The sequence below is a fragment of the Rhagoletis pomonella genome, unplaced genomic scaffold (assembly GCF_013731165.1).
Source record: "Rhagoletis pomonella isolate Grant_MI unplaced genomic scaffold, Rhpom_1.0 Rhpom_scaffold_00005, whole genome shotgun sequence".
In the NCBI taxonomy this organism is placed as follows: domain Eukaryota; kingdom Metazoa; phylum Arthropoda; class Insecta; order Diptera; family Tephritidae; genus Rhagoletis; species Rhagoletis pomonella.
Window position 1 is genome coordinate 26,416,202 of NW_023458559.1, and position 20,357 is coordinate 26,436,558.

General features: G+C 32.7%; 1 protein-coding gene across 1 annotated transcript; it reads right to left on the reverse strand.

Annotated features, from left to right (window-relative positions):
- Positions 1–2,365: 2,365 nt before the first annotated feature.
- On the reverse strand, positions 2,366–18,796 carry LOC118740046 (CUGBP Elav-like family member 4; the record flags this gene model as incomplete). Its single annotated transcript, XM_036471543.1, has 6 exons — positions 2,366–2,493; positions 2,614–2,790; positions 12,707–12,784; positions 16,469–16,567; positions 17,236–17,494; positions 18,632–18,796. Coding segments are annotated over 6 exons (906 nt in total), but the record flags the coding sequence as incomplete, so codon positions are not given.
- Between the last annotated feature and the right edge of the window lie 1,561 nt (positions 18,797–20,357).

The following is a 20,357-nucleotide window of genomic DNA, read 5'->3' on the forward strand; positions in this document are numbered from 1 at the left end:
TTTGTTTTTGTATTTGAAAACCCAGAACAGTTTGCTGTTTTTTTCATGTTTTGGTCGCATTTTCCAGTCAGCTTTTGTTGTTGGTATTGTTTACGTGTGTGATAATATTAATTGTAGTGGTAGTTAATTAGTTAATGGATTAATTAATTTATTCAACTATTGTTGCAGTTATCATGTATGTATGTATGTGTTAATTTATATCTATGTATGCAAAGTGTTTGTAATTGAATGGAATATCAAACTTTAAAGTGTGATTGTGTGCCTAAAAAATTCTGAATAAATCTTCAAATATACATATCTTTTTGAAAATTTAAAGAAATCTGCTGATAATAAGAGTCAAATTTACTTCTTTTTATTTTCATATACATAAGTACGTTTTGTTTTCTTTTTTTTTTGCCTCGCGATAAAGTTATTTAGTAAATATATTTATCATATATATATATGTGTGTATAATGTATATGCGTGTGTTTGTATATATATCTACGATATTATTTTTGTTGTATGTTTAATTTTATTTTTGGTTTGGCAAAAATTGTTCAACTCCTCTCTGACATCCAATTTATTTTCTACACGTACGCGCATTTTCGTTAGCGGTATTTCAGTTCTAAATTTTTTTTTCATAATATATGTATGTATGTATATTTTTTTGGGATTTTTCTTTAACACATACTAAATGTATACGTATGCTTTTTTTGTAATAAATCTTGTATTATACACTTAATCGGCGTGTTATTTTTTCATTGACGTTTGACGAAAAAAAAAATGAATTCCACTTTATTACTTATTTGCTTGTGTGTGCGTGGATGTGTTTTGTAATCAATTGTTTAGCAGAGGTTTTGGTGAAATCTTGTGTTTGGATACGGATCGGTCGGCTGATAAGTCGATAGGAAGCTGGATTTACATCATCGGGCAAGACTCTTTTATTTAGCTTGGTTGTATGCTTTCGCTGGTAAACTGTGTTTCTGACCTAAAAGAGTGAATAATTTGTTAAAAAATATTTGTAAATAAAATTTAAGCTTTCAAGCTCAAGTTCTTAATTATTTATGTAGGCGTACGTGTAAGGTACAAGTAAACTACTTGTATACATGTATTTATTTTAAGAAAAATAGAGCTTTTACTTACCAACTTTCATAGCACAAAAAGTTGGTGAGCGAAAGCGCTGGTTGATGCGAAAATCGTATGAAAGCTCTTTTTTAATGTTTTTATTTTACTTAATAAACAAGTTTCATTTATACCGCGTGGGAAATCGCAAGCTGTTTTCAATGATGTGCGAAAGCTCTTTTCCTAGTGTTATTAGTTCACTTGCGTTTAGACCCTTCAGCAAAGTTGGTTACTTTACAAATACTGCTTCTGAGCTGTTTTAAGCTTCCTATGTATTTTATATGAACTACCACTGAAAAAGCTCTCTTAGGCCAGCACTGCCTTGTAGGCCAGCAGTTTTAAAAATTCAGGCATGAAAGTTCGTTGATACCCGTTGCATCCGCATGCCGATTTCGAAAAGCTCTTAACTTGATAAAATTTTATGCGATGTGGGGACCTAAAGCTTTACATAGCCTTCGAGCGACATATGATTTTTCATGACAGCCAATATATAAAAAAATGTATAAGTTTGTCTTAGCTTTTTTAAAGAAGCTCTAAGGAGCTCAGATACATACTTACATATCTGAATCTTTGGGTGCTCGAAAATAAATGCGACCATTTCCTGATTCAAGTGCGAGAGCTATACACAGAAGCTAAAATTTTGGCAATAAAAATATTGCAGTGCTGTGATATGATGATTTTTTTGCATTTTGTGAAGTCCAAAATGTAGCACGACTGCAGCGCTTTTATAAGCTTTCTATAGAATTCATCCGTCACGACGAAAACGTATACCGCGAGAGAAGTTTTTAAAGCTTTCTATAGACTGTATTGCTTAAGCACTGATATTCTATTAAAAGCTTTACAAATTTTATTTTGCGGTTTAAAACTTTTTGTATTACTATTCCTTACTTTCTTTACTCACCTCATTTATGTTTTGTTATTCGGCTGTTTACTGTGGGATTTTACTAGGATATTCATTATTGTAAACTTGCACTTGTTTTTTTTTTGCTGAGACTACATTACTGGTATTTTTTACTCCGATTGCTGCTGCTGCTGCTTCTGGGTATTTCTACTGCTGACTGTTGTTGAATTTAGAGTTTTGCCTGCTGCGCTTTGATCTAGTTTTGTTTCAATTTTTTTGTTCTATTTTGTAATAGGGTTTTTTTTGGTTGTATATATATCTTTTTTGTTGTTGCTTTTGGAATTACTGTTTCATCATTATTTTCGCAAGAAGTAATCGCTTGTAATTGTTAATGTTGTGTAACGCTTTAAGGAACTCCGATTGTTAATAGGGTCGGCTGGCATCCTTTGGCCGCTTTAGTTGAACTTTCAGTCTTTTCATGCCAATCTGGAAGCCATTCATTGCCTGAATGGCGGCTTGAGCGCTGGCAGGATTATCGAATGAAACAAAACCTGTAAACAAGTTCAAATTTGAAATATTGGTACTCATAAGGAGATTGAATACATAAATAATACGCAATAAAGTTATTAGTGTGTGTGTGTGTGGATACAGAGTGTACTTGCGTTACTTACCAAAACATTTACTCTGATTTGTAGCACGATCAATGAAGACCTTTGAACTGATCACATTACCAAATGGCAGGAACATCTGCATCAACTCCGCATCGCCGAACTCTTGCGGCAAATGATATATGAATAGATTACAACCCTCCGGTCCGGAAATCGAACATCCTGGGAACATCAGAAAATCTTAAAGAAGACATTTCAAGAAAAGAAAAGAAAGAAGGAAATAAACGATGAGAAAATCAAAAGTGAAAAATCTATGAATTTGTGATTTGTGATGCTGCGACTTCAAAGGAAAACTAAACGGAACGGACGTAAGGAACGTAAAATTGAATTTAACTAAAATTCTTAAAAATCGAATAACTGTAATATGTACCTGTTAAAAGTACGTACATATACCGAAAATATGAAAATACGATTTGCTTAGAGAAAAATATATGTAGTACAAAATTAAATAAGATAAGAGATAAGTTTGTACATAGAAATACTCGAAACTTAAGTAATAAAATTATATTATAGAAGGTATTATTCTATCAAAGCATAAAAACTAAGCTGTGAGTAGTCAGTAAAGTTTGTTTTCTAAGTGTGCTCTTGAACAAACAAATGTTTTAGAATTACAAAAGTTTCTTAAAAAGCAAAATTTAAAGTGGTTAACTACTGTAAGCTCACTTTGGTAAAAGATTTACTTTCTGAGTAATGAAAGCTCTCTTGCAAAAGCTTACACATACAAATGGTTAAAAAATTGCACTTTCCAAAAAGCTTAAAACATGCTTTCATTTGAATATCGCTTGGCAGTAAAGTTATCGTAGAAAATTTTTGTGAAAGCTCCATTGTATAGATAAATTAAGATTCATAAACTAAGGTAGATGTGCTTTAATTATTTGATTATATTGAAAATGGGTACAAACTCTGCTTCATAATGATTGGCATACTTTTAACAGAGCTTCATTAACTAAATCAAATAAAAATGTTTAAAAAAGAGTCTAAATACTTGATTTAAGTAAGGCTTTTCCTACAAATCCGGAAATATTTAATATTAAAAGTCGTAAACGAGGATGGACAGCTACAAAAAAGTTGATAAAACTGCTAAGCTTTTAACTACTTCCTGGTGCAAAAATTACTTGGATTTATTTCTTATAGAAAAAGAGAGATCTTTAAACTTAAAACTTTTTTCAATATTTTAATTGTACTAAAGTTTAAGTGCATGAATTTCGCTCTGCAAACGGAGAGTTCTGCCTGGAAGATTTTTCATGGTTGATTTGCACACAAAAGGTGGCACTGTAAGAGACAAAATTGTGAATATAATATATTCCATATATTATTTATTATTGTGGCGCCCACAACATAGACAGCGATCAGTGCGGTTTGAGCTTTCTAAATATTTAATAAAAAGTAAATGAGCCATTCTTTTTTAAGTCGGACGGATTTTGTAAAAAAAATTATGTCATGGCTCCGATTCGCTTCAAAATTTTTTTTATGGGTTCTATACATGAAATAAGCAAACACGTGTTCGAGGAATTTTTTTAATTTTTTTTTCTTCGGAGATATGATCTGTCAAAGTTTGCATTTTTTCGTGATTCTGGCTAATCATGTACTTTTTCAAATCGTTATATCTCGGGTTCTGCTCGTCGTAGAGACTTCATCTTAACGTCGTTTTAAAGCTAAAGAAACGGGCTTAACATATGTATATATAAAAAGGTCAATATTAACAGCTGAACTTTTTGAAGTTGATTTGTATAGTGAAGACCAGTAAATTAGGGATTTAAAATTATGCCATCGTAATCCTTGTTTGATTCTCTATAAAAAACGTGGTTCAAAAAAATGGGGGTTTTCTAAGGAACTATTTTATAAAATTTTCTTTATGACGAGATAGTTTATTTTGTGAGAATCAAAAATTTAAGTGAGGTGTTTAACATTGGTTTTTGCAAAAAGTTAAATTTCATTGCGGATTCCGATAGAATACCTATAAATATAATACTAGTATGACAAGATTTTTCTGTAAGGTGACAAACCTATATAAAATAAAGTCTAAATTTATGACCTTTGGTCTTAACATAGCCATCCCCGTTTCTATAATATTCTTGAATTGAAAAACTTGTGGAACAATCCGCAATAAAATCTGCGTTTTTCTATCTTTAGTCCTGCAATTGCCACGCCCATTTCTAGGGGTTTGTCACCTTACAGAAAAATCTTGCCATACAAATATTATTTCTGGATAGGTATTCTATCGGAATCCGCAATAAAGTTTCACTTTTTCCAAAAACCCGATATTAAACACCTTACTAAATATATCTCATCATAAGTTTTCGAAAATAAATTACAAAAAAATTGTTGAATACGTGTTAGCTTATTTCATGTATAGAAACCATAAAAAAATTTTAAGCCATTCGAAAGTGTGACACCAAATTTGGTGTCCAATATGAAAAAGAATGTCTCAAATGCGTACAAACGAAAACGTCTACCTGGTCGTCCCTGAACTAGAACTGCCATAGAAAATGATTCTTTGATCTATGTAGACAAGAGCGGGGGGTGAAATAAAACAAACGGAAATATTGCGAAATTTGCTTTATTTCACTTTTAAATGGGAAATCTGAGTTTTGCTTTATTTCCAACAAAGATTGGAAATAAAACAAATTTTGCCTTATTTCCCATTGCTTTTTCATACTATTTGTAACAAAAATAGTTTACTAACAGAAGGAAAAAGAACTTTGTTTATTACAAAAATACAACTAAATAAAAAATGTGATATTATTCACATTAAAAAATTAATTCATAAAATATTTTTACTTATGAAAAGTCTAACAAAATATAGGGAAAGCGTCGATTTTAATAACTGCTCGGCAAATTGGATATAGCGCTTTTGAACGAATGTTTTCTACATGCCTTTTAATACATATGTTGAAAACATTGCTTGAATACCTTAAAATGTTTGCATGGAACCATGACGCAATAAACAGGTGAAGTAATAAAACAGCTTTCTCGCTTTATTGTCTGACATTCGGCTGCCTTATAGTCAAATTTTAAAGGCAATTTTTCAAATAAGGCAGTGACAAAATGTTTTTTCTCGCTCTAATTACTTCACCTGGTATAATTCCACCATGGCATGGAACAAACAAAAGTTGCAGTTCCTGTTCGCAGCATATAAGACAGAGAATATTTTTTTGAGTTTAAGTCAGTTAACTGCCTTTCCTAAATGGGCGCGTCAAGTGCCAAGCAAAAAAAAATGCTAATTAAAAAAACAGATAAAAAATTCCGCTGACAGAGGCTCCAACTCGGATCTCTCGAAAGGCACGCCTGTGCTTTTTTCACGCGGCCATTGCGACTATTGGATTGACGTGAGCTAAATTAATATATAAGTGCTTTCTCCCAAAACAGATTTTCGCCACCAGTGGTGAATGAGAGAGCTATTTTTCTAAGACTTTTGTGCTAGAATAACAAAAGGCTTTCGAACTATCTTGTCAACTGTCTTTCATTTGTATTACGAAACACTTTTAAATATCTTAGACAGAATTGCTCTGTTACAGCATAGGCTTAAAGCTCTCCCGGAGTAGCACCGCTACACGGCCTAAGTCTTACCGACTAACCTTTCATTAAATTTATTTATTTTTATTGCAATTGATTTGATTCTGAACTTATGAGAATTAGGGCCAATTTCATAATGAAACACTTAAAGTTCCTTTTGCAAAAGTTTCCTTTTGGTTAAAGTTTCATTTAAATGTACTTTAAACAAGAAGTGCTTTCATAATACAATGGCAATTGAATAATAACAAAAGGTTTATTTAAACGAAAATAGCAAAGCCTCTCATTATTGAATGGGCACCCCTGCCAATTGGGTAACTTTCCGAAGAAACCCAAGAGTCAAGGAATAAGGATATTAAAAAATATCGGCTGCTTGTGTCCTCGGCCCCTGTCATTTCAAGTTTACGTTTAAACCCACCAAAAAAAAAATCATAAACTGTCGTCAGATGCCATTAAATTATTATCAACTGTTGTAAATGCGGATGCGGAATTGCCATCAGAAAATATAGATATGAGCTTGGATACTTCAGATGACAGCGAGTCTGATGGGGTATAAAATTGTTATCTTAAAAATATATTCCTGTACCAACAAATATGTATGTCTTGTTTATTGATTCATTCAAAATCCCGCAGTTCCCGTGTAAATTTGAACATCAAGATTTTTAGAAACAAACTAACAGCCAGTTTCACCAGATTCATTTAAGTTTGATTTTCGAATTTTTGGTTTCACCAATCCATTTTAATTTGTAAGTTGCGTACGTCAGACGGCGCATAACTCAAGAATGGATGGTCCCCGTAGAGCTATTTTTTTATTGTTTGTCTGCCTTGTAAATTCTTTGCGGTACCATTTACATTAGATAGATATGAATAAGCTATTTGTTTGTGGAATTTTGATTAAAAAACGCCAAATAAAAACATTTGGAGCTTACGTTTCTTTCGCGTTTATGGCTCGATTGCTTCGAATATGATAATTCGAGTTCTTTGATATTGCACTTTTAGTGTTCTGGGGAGATTATGCCGGCGTCAGAATATTAAACGTTGGCTTACACCAAGGTGTATTTAACATGGCGATGTTGGGGCGACAGCTGAGTTTTCCGCGGCGGGGGCATTACGTCAAAATGATGTGTTTGTTGTAACTCATACTAATGACAGTATGGATATCTGCATATAATTCGTTAGTGTAAATTTACTTATTTACTTATATAAGTATACGGCTAACACCACCTTGTTAAATACGCCTTGGCAGGGAACGTGATCTACATCGTCAAATGAGAAGTGCCGTAAGTGCGCAATTATATCGCGCCATTGACTAAACCTGTCGTGTTTTACGATTGGCCCCATGGAAGCGGTTTGCTAATATTATATTGCGTCAAAGTCTCATTCGGAGACACCAGCAGCCGGATTCCAGCATTCGCTATCGCTAATTTTGATCGCTAAAGGTCTCCAAAAGAATAGCAGGCATGCTTAACAACATGCAACGATTAGTTACATGCCCCTCATACTGCCAGATTTGCGTGATTACACTTTCCTTCTGTTACTTTTCCATATTGCGTACTTTTAGGCCCCACGGATTTTAATTTAGAGAATTTTAGCGATGGAAATTTAGCGTAGCGATTGTCAGAATTCCACTGCAGGATACCTAAATATCTTCGTTGACTCATTTACAAGAACCATTGCGCGCTTTACTTTACAGAGCCTTGGCAGAATCAATAGGTCTCCACGAATATCGACAAATACATTTCGGCATTTAAGGGAATTTTGTCTCTTTAGCCTACATTGAATTTCTGTAGTCCAACCATTTTGTCTTGTTGTCGCCAGCGAATGAAGAACAAACATTTCTTCAAATTTAAAAATTTTAATATTCACTACTAAAAATTAAAAAATATTCTTAAAACCTGCAAAGGAATTTGGAAAAGAAATATCACTGTTTTTGTTTTTGGGAGTAGGGTGGGAGTGTCATTGATAAAATTAGAACGAGAGAAAGTTTTTCTTACAAAACCTTTCATTATTGAATCATGGTCGAACTCCTTCTAAACGGCTCGACCGATCTTTATGAAATTTTTTGTGTATATATGGTAGGTATGAGAATCGGATGTAAAGTATATTTCATACCGCTAGGTGTAGGCTGCATATCTCTGGATGTGTTTATGGAAGAGTACTGGAACTTGGTATGTACAAGATATATAAAATCAGTCGCGTGGTCATGAAGAAAAATTGGGGCTATTGGAAAAAGCGGCGTGGCACCTCCCATAGTAGATTACTCGAAAATGGTATGGAGACATATGAAATCAATCCCATACTCTTAAAGAAAATTTGGCGCTATTTGAAAAGGGGGCGTGGCGCTTTTCAAGCGCACTGAAAATATTGCGTTTCTTTGTACACATGTACAGTTTTGCTAGGTTATTTAAGACGGTAACCGTAATATTAGAAAATAAATGCGTCACTGAAAATCATGAACGTGAACTGTTGGTGAAAATGTTAAACCAAAATGTTTTAATACAAAAAATTTACTTTGGGCGGAACGAAGTTCGCCGGGTCTGCTAGTGTAAATATACAAATGTATAAATGTAGACGCATAATAAAACTAATGTATGCATGCAGATGCAAGGAGCTATACATCATGCGTTATCACAAAGAAGTTTATGCTTCCCTAGAATCCGAAATAAAGCAACATCCTACTTACTTTCTTAAAGGACTAACTGCATATAATGTATCATGTTAAAAATAATGCTAAATTGCTGGTGTGCCTTACATTTATAGCAACTTAAATCAAACTCTTTTAATACGAACAATCATGTAAGTATATTTACCTCGTGCGTTACAACTTACTTTTTAATGAAATAAAAATTCCTTAAAAAATATTAAAATTTCCAAAATAATTATTTGATTAGGTGGCAGTGCTACCTCAACAATTTACGAAAAGTAGAAACGTCAGAAAGCACAGTTTATGTCAAAAAATTTAAAAGTGAAACTACCTTCTTTTTTTGTATCATGGTTAATATACTACGAAAATGACATAATTTTTTTTTCTTACAAAAGGGACCTTTGTTTCATTTAAATTGCCATTTTGGGTATTTAACTAATGTGCCTTTATGGGCATCTTTATCTTTAAAGTGGCTTTATGAAATCGATCAGCAAAATTAAGGATCCTTTAAATTTTAAAACATTCTTTAATTTTATTATGAAATCCGCCCTTAATCTTTAATATAATAATAATATTTTTGGCGCTTAAACTTTTGCTAAGAGTTTGTTCGAGCTTCTCCTCGAATTTGTAATGTGCGTCCTGATGTTATAACACACATAGAGGCAACTGCAGTTTTACGCCGTCTCCAAACGGCAAATGGATTTTATGACAATCTTTTTCACGGCAGAAATGGATTCGTAGGTTCGCCATTGCCAGCCAACTAGAAAAACTTTTCCTAATTTAGATTCTGCTAATTTCTACAGTATTAAGTATTCATATAGTTAAATATGTATGTGGTGATGCAAACATATATATAATTCAGCAACTATTAAGGGTATGCTTAGTGTAATGTAAGCGTGGAAACAAAAACTAACTTCAGACTATGTACAACCTTCAGCTAATAGCAAATCATGCAAAAAAAAAGAAAAAAAAACAGAACAGAAAAACTACATATGTATGTACATACATATGCTACAATAAAATGCCATAAAATATTTACAATAAATTTTGTGAGTAGGTTCTCAAAATGCTTTTAACATTTTCCAAAGGACATTACTATATTTTAAGCTACTCAGTTACCATCTATTCCTTTACAAATTCAATATTTCATATTTGTATGCATTTGAGCATATCTGCTGGTTATTGTCAACTGCTCAATACTACAATGGGGAATTAAGTGAGATGCTTAAAAATACAGCAGCATATTTATGTTCGAATGTAGTAGATACATCTAGTAAGAGAAGGAACTGTATTTTCAACACATGCTTTTTTGAAAAGGTAACAAGAAAGCAACAAAAAAGTACATAAAACATCTAAACTATTTACAGCTGCTTGTGTATTTAAGGAAATAGCAGAAATTTGTTACGAGTATGACCATTTTTACATATATGTATGTACAATTGTGTGATTGTATGCAAGTGAATATATACATACGTATGCAGTATGACTATTAGTTATAAATGAAAGCTTAATATGACAGATGGGATGCATGCTCCTTTGCTAGGCAATGACTGGAAATAACAAAGGGCAGAGGTATGTATGTACATTATTGTATTCGTATGTATGTATATGTATTTGCATGTACAACGCTAGATCTGTAAACTTTTTAAGAAATAAGTTATACTTGACTAGATATTTAATAATAGGTCCATTCTTTTGCAACCGAGCTACAAAAGAACACTCGCTTAAATGACGAAATACACGCAAAGCAAAAACACAAACTCGGCTATTTATCCGAGTTCAGCCAGGTCGGTTAAAAAATACGCGACCTGAAGAGTAGTGTTGTTAAGTGAAAAAACTGCTCTATTGTGAATTGTTAATGGGAAAGTGGAGGGAAATTTTTGTTTTCGTATACACATGATTTATATTTTAAATAAGTGGAGGGAAATTTTTGTTTCCGTATACACATGATTTATATTCCAACTAAGTATATATATTACGCAAATACCTCGCATAATTACTAATTTATATTGTTTTTTGTGTCTAAATCCCGTTAAACTAATCACATGTTTTTTGTCAGCTACCAGCAGGGTTGCTTTAGTAGCTAAAAGGAAATTTTACCCGAGTTGAGCGTTCTTATGTCGCTCGCTTATAAAAAAATACAGCTAATATATACAACTACAAAAAGAGGCAGTTAGTTGATACAATTTATTTTTATTTTTATAAGCTTTTATTTAACTTGTTGTATTGTAAATTTGCATATTGCCGAAAACGGATAACTTATTTCCGATACTATTATATAAACACACTGAGCAATGTACTTAAAACTCATTGCATTAAAATGATCTTGAGATCTCTATTTCGCTTTAAATTCGAGTAATATTCTGTTGGCCTTATTCGCAAACTCTTTATCTCTCATGAATTTGGGTGTATATATTTAGCTTCTTCTGATAATTCTACAGGTAGAGTTTCAAGAAATTTTTCATAAATTTGGCTTGGCCTTCAAGGACAAGGCTTCTGCAAAAATAAGGTGCACGTATCTGGCCGAAAAATTTTAGTTAGGTTAGATTAGGATCGCTAGAAGATATAAGATGCCGCCTGAAAAATAAAGAGGCCCCGGAATTTTACCAGTGCTGAGAAACTCTCAAAAGGGTTTATTATTGAACGTATTATATAGCATATTCTTTCAGCTAGCTAAGTAGTTTTTAGTTGCAATAAGACTACTAACACCAAACGCCTAAATGCATGCTATGCATTTGCTGCATGTGAAAAAATTTCCTTTATCAAATTTTTGCGTATGCACTTCTCAAGTGTTATATAACAAAAGTCTCTAAAGTAATACATACAAAAATGTTGGTCCCCCTCTCACTGAATTATTCAATATTTATGGTAGCAAAACTCGCTACATAGTGGGCTAAGCAATTTCGAGGTCCCATGATTGCTTTCTCCTCGTTTAGAGTTTTTTCGGGACTTTTTGAGTTTCACTCGGGATTTTCCCGGGAATACTCGGGATTTATTTGGGAATCTGCGCTTTGATTTTTCGAGAATGATCGACCACTTCTTGTTTTTTGGAAACTTTTTCGGGGGTTTTCATACATTTTCGGTATCTTCTCGAATTTCACAGGGAGATTTCTCTTAATTGACGGATTTTCGGTATTTTTTAGGACTTTTCGGTATTTTTCGAGGGAATTTCGGAACCTTTGGAACCTTTTCGTGATTTTTTCAGAAATTTCGCAGCTTCGTTCGGGAAACTTCAGAACATTTCGGGATTTTTGTGAACTTAAAGGTCCGAAAAACCATTTAAATCTTATTAACTTGCTATTTTCTTGCTATTTTCTTTGCTGCAAGCTTTCTAAATATATATAAAATCGGACCATAAATATGAGTTTCCAAATCTCTCGACAAGTTTAAATTTTTCTTTATAGGTAACTATTAGCTCACTTATCTTGGCCCAAAAACATAAAAAAATATGTATGTTTGAAGTATATAATATGCGTATAAAATGTTTGTTGTTATGTTTTCTTCACAAGTAATGTTCAATAGATATACATACATTATTATATTTACATTATTATATTAAAATCATTAATCCTCAACGGCAAAGCTCACAAATTACAAATAGCAATCAGATTTATAATTATAATGAAACTGTTGGAATTAATCATGTTGAAAATTAAATAAGTAAATTAAGGAATAAATGAATCAAACAAAAACAATTACAGAAACCACATATGTACAAGTACTACATACGAACTATGCCTTATCTTTGTTTATTTGTTTATGCTTTAATTATTTAAACCAATACATTATTCAGTATATCAAACAAAAAATATTTCTACTAATAGTTACTAAAAAAAATAAATCAAGAAATAAGTTATGAAAGAATATGTACACTAAACACAAATTAAAACGGAAACAAAAACATCGATAAAAACACAATTACATTTAAAAATTGCTTACCTTCGCGTTGAGTGGGTGCAACCGCCGCTAGAGGTGGTGGTAAAGCTTGTGGAAATTGTCCATAAACGGCGGGAAAGGCTGCATTATATAAATAATTGTTGTTGTTGGTTTTGGTAGTTGTTTTTTGTTTTTTTGTTTTTTTTTTCAGTTTTGTACACATATATAAATATATATAATATTAATCGAAACATTTATGAGACAACACAACGTTTATAATTTATGTATACGTAAATATGTAATTTTAAGGCCAAAAGAAAAAAAAAAAACAAACAAATGAAACAGAAAAATGGAAAGAGTAGAGAAACACATTAAAATCACACAATATAAAATCAAAGTTTATTATATTGAACAATATTTATATACGTCTTTGCAAATATATAAATATTAACAAATATTGATGTACATATTTAGATACTCAGGAACATAAAAAAATTATAATTTTTGTAGTAAATTTTTTTTTTATTGTTTAATATTAAATAGTTAGTAGTGTTTGAGAAGTATGTTATGTTAATAGGTGAGTTGAAAAAATAGCAGCGACAGATTGCTCCAGTCACACTTTAATATACTATGGGAGAGTTTAAAGCTTTCCTCAGTCGTATACGGAAATTGCAAACTTCAGAAGGTCGCTTACAGCAGTAATTTCGTAGCCTAGATTTTGAAGAAAGGGCCAGGGACTGGGTTGGGTTGACCAAATCAACGTACAAGGCAGACCCTTTTTTAAGCTTTCATGCAAAATTAAAGTTTTCTAGGGAGCCATTAAAGCTCTATCCAAAATCTTTTTACTTTAGTCACGCACAATTTGCCTAAAACAAGCTTTAGAGACTTCATCTCCATACTTCAGTAATGTTCAGCGGCTTGCCCACGCATCACTTTTTTGAACTTTTTATACATATATTCGGTATGGGCATGCAAAGGTAAAATATCTCTCTATGCCCATACCTATTACATAACATAATTTGAGGTTTGTTGCTTCCCTTCATTTTTTGTTTTTTTTTCAGATAGTTCTAAAAAAATTTACCCAAAGAAACGATTTTTTTTGCAGAAGTTCAAAAAGTTTACTGTAGTAAGTGAAATTCCTCTGTAGTGAAAAAGAAAGCAGATTACTGAATAAAGCAAGTGAGCTTGCACCCTATTTCTGTCACGTTAATATGAACAGAAAGCTTTAAAAAGATTGAAAGACATGCCTAAAGGCTGAATTAGTGGTGCCACACCATATCCATAACGTACGCGCAGTTCTGTAAACGATTATTTATGCCACACTATAATGCCAGAGCCATAACCGTAGGTATCTATTTAATTAAAATTTTTCGCCATAACCGTAAGCTGCTGTGAAGTATTTTGCTACGTAGGAAGAGTGCTATTCTGAAGTTTGTCTGTGCGAAGTTTAAGAGTAAAAGCTTGATTTTACAGTGCTTCATCTAAGCGCAAAATATCAATTATTCACACTCATTCCTTATGCCTATTTATTGATAGTCTGATTTAGGAAAAAATAAATTATATACAGGAGCTTTCAATAATTTTCGCTTATTGTTGCATATTGTGTGTTCACGACTAATAGTAGGAGATCCGACAAGGGCACCACGACCTTCACGCAGTTGTTTAATGGATGAAATCTACTTTGTATGAAATTTAACGTGTTAGGAAATATTTCGCGAGTGGTTGGCTGAAAAAATCCTGGCAAAGATATTTTGAATTAAATATTCAAAAACTATTATTATTTTTTAATTTTGCACTCATTTGTTTAATGAGCAAATTACATATATAGCAATCGAAAGCATAAATCCTATAGATTGTGTTAAACAGATAAGTGAAAATTACTAGTATTACCTAACTGTTCATACCTGCCAACCCGATAGGTAGGCCAGGAAAAAAATAGACAACACAAGATTTTCACATTCTATAGGCTTAATACTTGCGATTGGTATATAACTTGTTCATTAGACAAATGAGTATAAAATTAAACAAGTAATTTTTAAGCAAAAAACAAAACCGACTTCAATTCAAACATACAAATTTAAGATTATCGTTAATTTCTTCATGATCCAATGACCGGAATTAAAATAAATTAGTATGGGATCACCTGTGAGGTAACACCTTCCCTTTAAAAAATGAATTATAGAAATCGGTTCACGTGGTCCAAAGTTATGCGAAAAATACATAATTAACACGTTAAATTCCTTACAAAATAGATTTCATCCACTAAACAGGTGGGTGAAGGTCGTGCCATTGTCGGATCTTAGACTATAAGAGCGAAGTCTTGATTTTTGCCGTGAAACAAAAGTCGTAAGAAAGCTTCAATTAAGCACAAAATCTAAGTCAAGAGTGCATGCTTGATTTTGGAAATGTGAAAGCACAAATTCGTATCCACTTAACTTTGTCGCTGTTATTTTTCCCTTAGTCTCAAAAAAATTGTTAAACCATTAAACATTTCACAGCAATACTGAATGGTTCTTTTCATTAGTTGGAACACAAATTTAACAATAATAAACAATTATAAATAACATATAGTTGGTAATTGGCAATAATGAACACGTCAAATATTTCTTTCGTGGAGTGAAAAAATTTAATGTAATAGCAATGTTTTTTTATACCGAGAGAGGTTTATGCGATTTTTTTTTAAATAAAAAAGGACTATTAAATGATCGGGATATCAATAAAAAAATATAAAAACGTTTCTAAAATATTTTCTTAAAGTTCAAAAATAGATGTTTTAACTGCTTTAAGATAACATCAAAAATCCGTATAAATGGAAAAGTTTCGAAAATCGTTAAAATTTCGCAAATTTTAAAAATTTTGAATAAAAATACTTTACTCTTTGCTACTACGAGCTTATTATGCCTGCAACGGCGTCTCTTAGCTAACTGTTTACTTTAAAAATGTTCGCTACAGAATAGTAAAAATAAATGTGTTTATATTCTACTGGAAAATGTGTAATTTTGTTGGACTTATATTTTTTTTTTTAACAAGAAAAGTAGGTGAATAAATTCTTCACAAGTAACTAATTTTGTTGTTTTATTTTTCTTATCCTCTTTCTTTACACTTTTCGCATTGAATTTTTTCACTTTCTTGTATTGGAAAAAAATTAACCCGTCAAACATAATAATCAACATTGAAAGAAAAACGCATAAATATACTTATAACAACAATATCATTTTAATAAATATTGCTTTGAGCTAACAATAAGTATATGTTCAGGAATTGTTTATGGCATGACACAACAATTAAATAACAATGAAATAGAGATCGAGAAATGAGTGTGATTGTCACAATTATATATGTAAGTAATTAATAAATGAAAACAAGAAAGTAAACTCACATTTTTTAAAATATGAAATAAAATCATAAAAACTGTAAGCAAAGACAAAAATAATAACAGCGATACGTGACGCATTGGAAAAAAAAAGAAAAATAAAACAAAATACAACAAAAAAAGATAACAGCTAAAAGAGTTGCAGTATAATTGATAATGGAGTGATGGACGAAAACTTAAATTAACTATGACATTTGGAATGGGCAAATCAGAAGAAGATTGCTTTACAAATAAACCTAAAATTATAGATATTCCCTAATAATTTCACTTTAGATTTTTAAGCTATTTTTTTATTCTATAAAAATTATAAAAAAATTAATAAATGCGTCTTAACTAAGGATAAGATAATCGCTTTTGTTTTACTCTTAACTGCTTAGGCGTTCTATAACAACTTAAAAGTTTCATAGTTAACGGTTTGAGCTGTTTTATTGTTATTGCTAAGTTGAACTTACCAACTCCTGGAAATGGTGGCATTCCAGTGAAGGCATGCTGTAAGGCGGCAGCATCACCATTTGGCAGACCTTGTGGTGGAATCGTTAAATGAAGTGGATCTGTGGTGAATATAGAAAATATGTCTATAGAAAATTATGATATGAGTTGTTAGGAAGAGAAATAGAGATGCTGTGTGTGTAAGGAATACATATACATATTAGTAAATAAAAATACATTAAATCCAATTCTGAAATTGAAATCACAGATAAAAAGCTCTTGACAAAACAGTCACAACCTTAACAAATGCCACAGAATAAGCTTTTGAAAGCTCTCTCTAAATCTAATACGGGCGCCATTGCTTTAACACAAAAGTTTTTGAAGTGTGACAAATTTTTTAAATTGGTCAAAATCTGAAAAAAGTTTTTAAAATTTGATAAACGCTGAATATAAAAAAACATATTTCAGTGGCACACTCGTGGAGAGTCTTCTGAATCATGGTAATAAAAAGACTGTATCAAAATCACACACTAACCAAATTTATCTCAAAGACTAGCGTTTTAAAGCTTTCTACATTTTTTATATGGACGCACCGACAGTAAAAGCTCTCTCTGAGCTTGATTGATTTTTTCTTAGCAAAGTAGAAAATGTAATTTAAGGCAGATATTAACCCATCGCTTTGAAAATTTGTTGACTTTAATAAATATTTACACAGTTTACTCATTTCCACATACACACACAGCTCTGTTTGTGCTATATCGTTTTTTTTCTTATTTTTTATGGTACTTACGTCCCGGGAATGCCGTCTGCGGAATGCCATTCGTAAAGACGCCATCAGCGGCGGCGGCAGCTGCTGCGGCCGCTGCAGCAGCCGGTTGTCCATTTGGCGTTTGAGCGCCCATATTGAAATTTGGCATGGTCGGTGAGGGCAGCGATGGCTGACCGGTGCCATTTAAGCCATGAGGTATTTGCGTTGCCAATGCGGCCATCGGATTCATATAAGAGCCGGGTGCAGTGGCAGCGGCGGCCATTAAAGCGGCTTGCTGTTGCTATAGTTGTGGAGATGAGAGAAGAAAAAGACCGAGAGAGGAAGAAAGAAAAAGAACAAAGACACACAGATACATTAAATACAGAAGAAAATGATGAATGCATATTCGAGGGTATGAGCTCAAAATGATGAGAAACGGAAATGCAAAAGTATACAAATGATGAAGTTGTGCGCATAAATAAGGCAAGCAATTGGTGGTGAATGCAGCGTTGAAGGTGAGAGGCGCGTAGATCGAGTACGCGCCACGGAAGCGGTTAGTACGTTAAGGAAGTGTGGTGCTGAGAGTGACGAAGGGGGGGGGGGGGGGGGGGCTGAGAGTTTAATGTAGTTGCAGTTAAATTGGTTTCGCTACAAAAGTAGCAATAAAAATGCGAAATTTACGAGGCGAACGCTGGCCAAAGGCGAGCGTGCAACAGACAGACCGACATGGCGAGCGTGGTGATAAAGTTGGGGAAAAACTTGGGTGTCAGGATCGCTGCGCTATGCTGCCGACCACCATCAACGCCAATGTCGCCGTTATTTAATGCACTTTACGTGCCGTTGATTTCTACTGAAGCTGATGCTGCTGCTGCTATTGCTGCTGCTAATGTTGTTTTCCTTGTTTTTGCGTCCATTATTCCACGGCTTTTAGCATTGTTTTCATTTGCGCTTCCACAGATTACATTTAAAATTTTTTGTACGTTTTTGTTTTTATTTTGCAATAAAACTTCAGCTTGTCTTTTGTTTTGGCATTTTATGTGGACAACAACAACAACAACAACAACAACAACAACAACAACAGTACTTACAAAATCAACAACAGCCAGAGTAGCATCGAAAGCAAATGACATGAACAATAAAAGTAAGTGGAAAACAATGCACCCAGCATCAATGGCAGCAACAACTACAACAACAAAAACAATCGAAATCAATTACTGCGTATTGTTTTTTGTAAAGATTTTTTATAGACGTATCGTTTTTTATACTTTTTATCGCTCATTTATTTAAGAAACTCTTTTACATTATCTGCTATTGTTTTTATATCTCGCGTTTTTGTAGTTGTTGTTGTTTTTATAACATAACCATCACCAACACAGTGCTTATTGGCTTGCCTGCTTGGCTGTCTGTTCATTTGTTTGTTTTTATGTTGCCTACTTACCTGCGCATAAGCTCCATATGGTCCAAATTGATTAAAGACAAAGGGATTAAGTAAATTCATATGACCCGCCATTTGTTGCATACGTCGTATCTGTCGCTCCTTCTCAGTATCGGCAAATTTCACAACAAGACTGGAGGAAGCACCCTGCAGCGTGGCGACATTACATGGAAATAAAGTGCAAAGTAATAAAAAAAAGAGCAAAGATTAAAAATGTGCTGCATAAAAAAGAAATATGTATATTAGGGTGCATTACTCTCAATAAATATAAAAAAAAACATCGGTACCGTTTTTCCTTCGGAATTATAATTGTATATGTATTATATTTAAAGACATCCGCCAAAATATTTTCGACAAATGTTAAGATTTACGTGAGCTGGACCGATTTGAAAATAGCTCTAAAAATAGAGTTTATTTTTTTATTAATAAATTTTTATTTTTAAATAGTTTTTCCAAAAATTCACTTCAGAAGATAGAGTTATGCTTCATAGGTGTGTATAAAAACGTTTACAAATTTTAACAACGTTATCAAAGTAATATGATCTTTACAGGCATATAAATATAATAAATTTTATATATCCGGTGGAAAAATCGCAACTTTTTTTGTGAGACACCCTAATGTATAGATATGTATAAAAATATGTATGCTGAAAGAAAAGCTGAAAATAATTTATCGGGTAAAAAGTACAATCGAAATTAATAAAAGGCGCGCTTAAGCCGACTTTCACTTCAAAGGAAGAGTGCGCGCGGTGACAGCTCGCTGGCTGATTGCCGACTGGAAGTTCATGTTGGCAGTTGGGTTTTAATTTATATTAATTTAAGCAGACGGCGGTAGATGTTGAGTAATTAATTTTCGGACAGTGAAAAATTTATTTACCAGGATTCTGAAGAGATTTTTAAAAATTATTTTCAATTGAAGATTCTTTGAGTTGTATTATGCACCAGGACAAAACAAGAAAAATTCCTGCTAATATCGCTCTTTCTTCAGCTGAGAACGGTGTAAAAAGCTAATCGACCGCTCCGAGGAAGCATAATGTCGCAAGCACCTCAACTTGTATTAAAACATTCAATTTGGTTTTCCAAACTTTATTTGAAGAAATCAGTGTTAGCTTTTGAAGTTAACTGAAGCTTTCACTCTCCAAAGCTTCGAATGTACTGCTTGCAAGAAGCCTAAAACTGTGTGTTCACCAAATTAAATTCAAATGTCGTAAATTTTTATTGTACACATTGGCCCGTAGTTAAAGTCGAAAGTTTAAACCTCTTCTAGTTAAAATTAATCTTTAAGTTTAGAGCAGGCTTTAAGTTTTAGTCAGTTATAGACATGTTAGAGGCAGGTTTTTGCTAGATTGACACAAAACAGGGCCATTAATATAAAATGAAAAAAGTAACCAATCCGCAAATTTTGACAGGAAAACGTCTACTTAGAGTACGCTTTTAAGATTTTAAAACCTCGTCAACCTCATTTTAAATTTAAAATGCCGATTTAAAGTTAAAAGGTCTTTTAAGTTGACTATGACAGTGTTAAAAGAGTGTTTATCTTAATATACAGTTTTAAATGTTAAAACCTGCCTCTAACTTGTCTATAACTAAGGGCCATTTTATTTAAATAGCCCCAGCTTTCCTTAAAAGCAGAGGTGAGCAGATAGAGCTTTTATTCCGTGTGTGTGCATACGAGATGTATAGAAAGCTTTGTAAACGTAAATAATAAAAATTAAAAATTTTCAAGGAC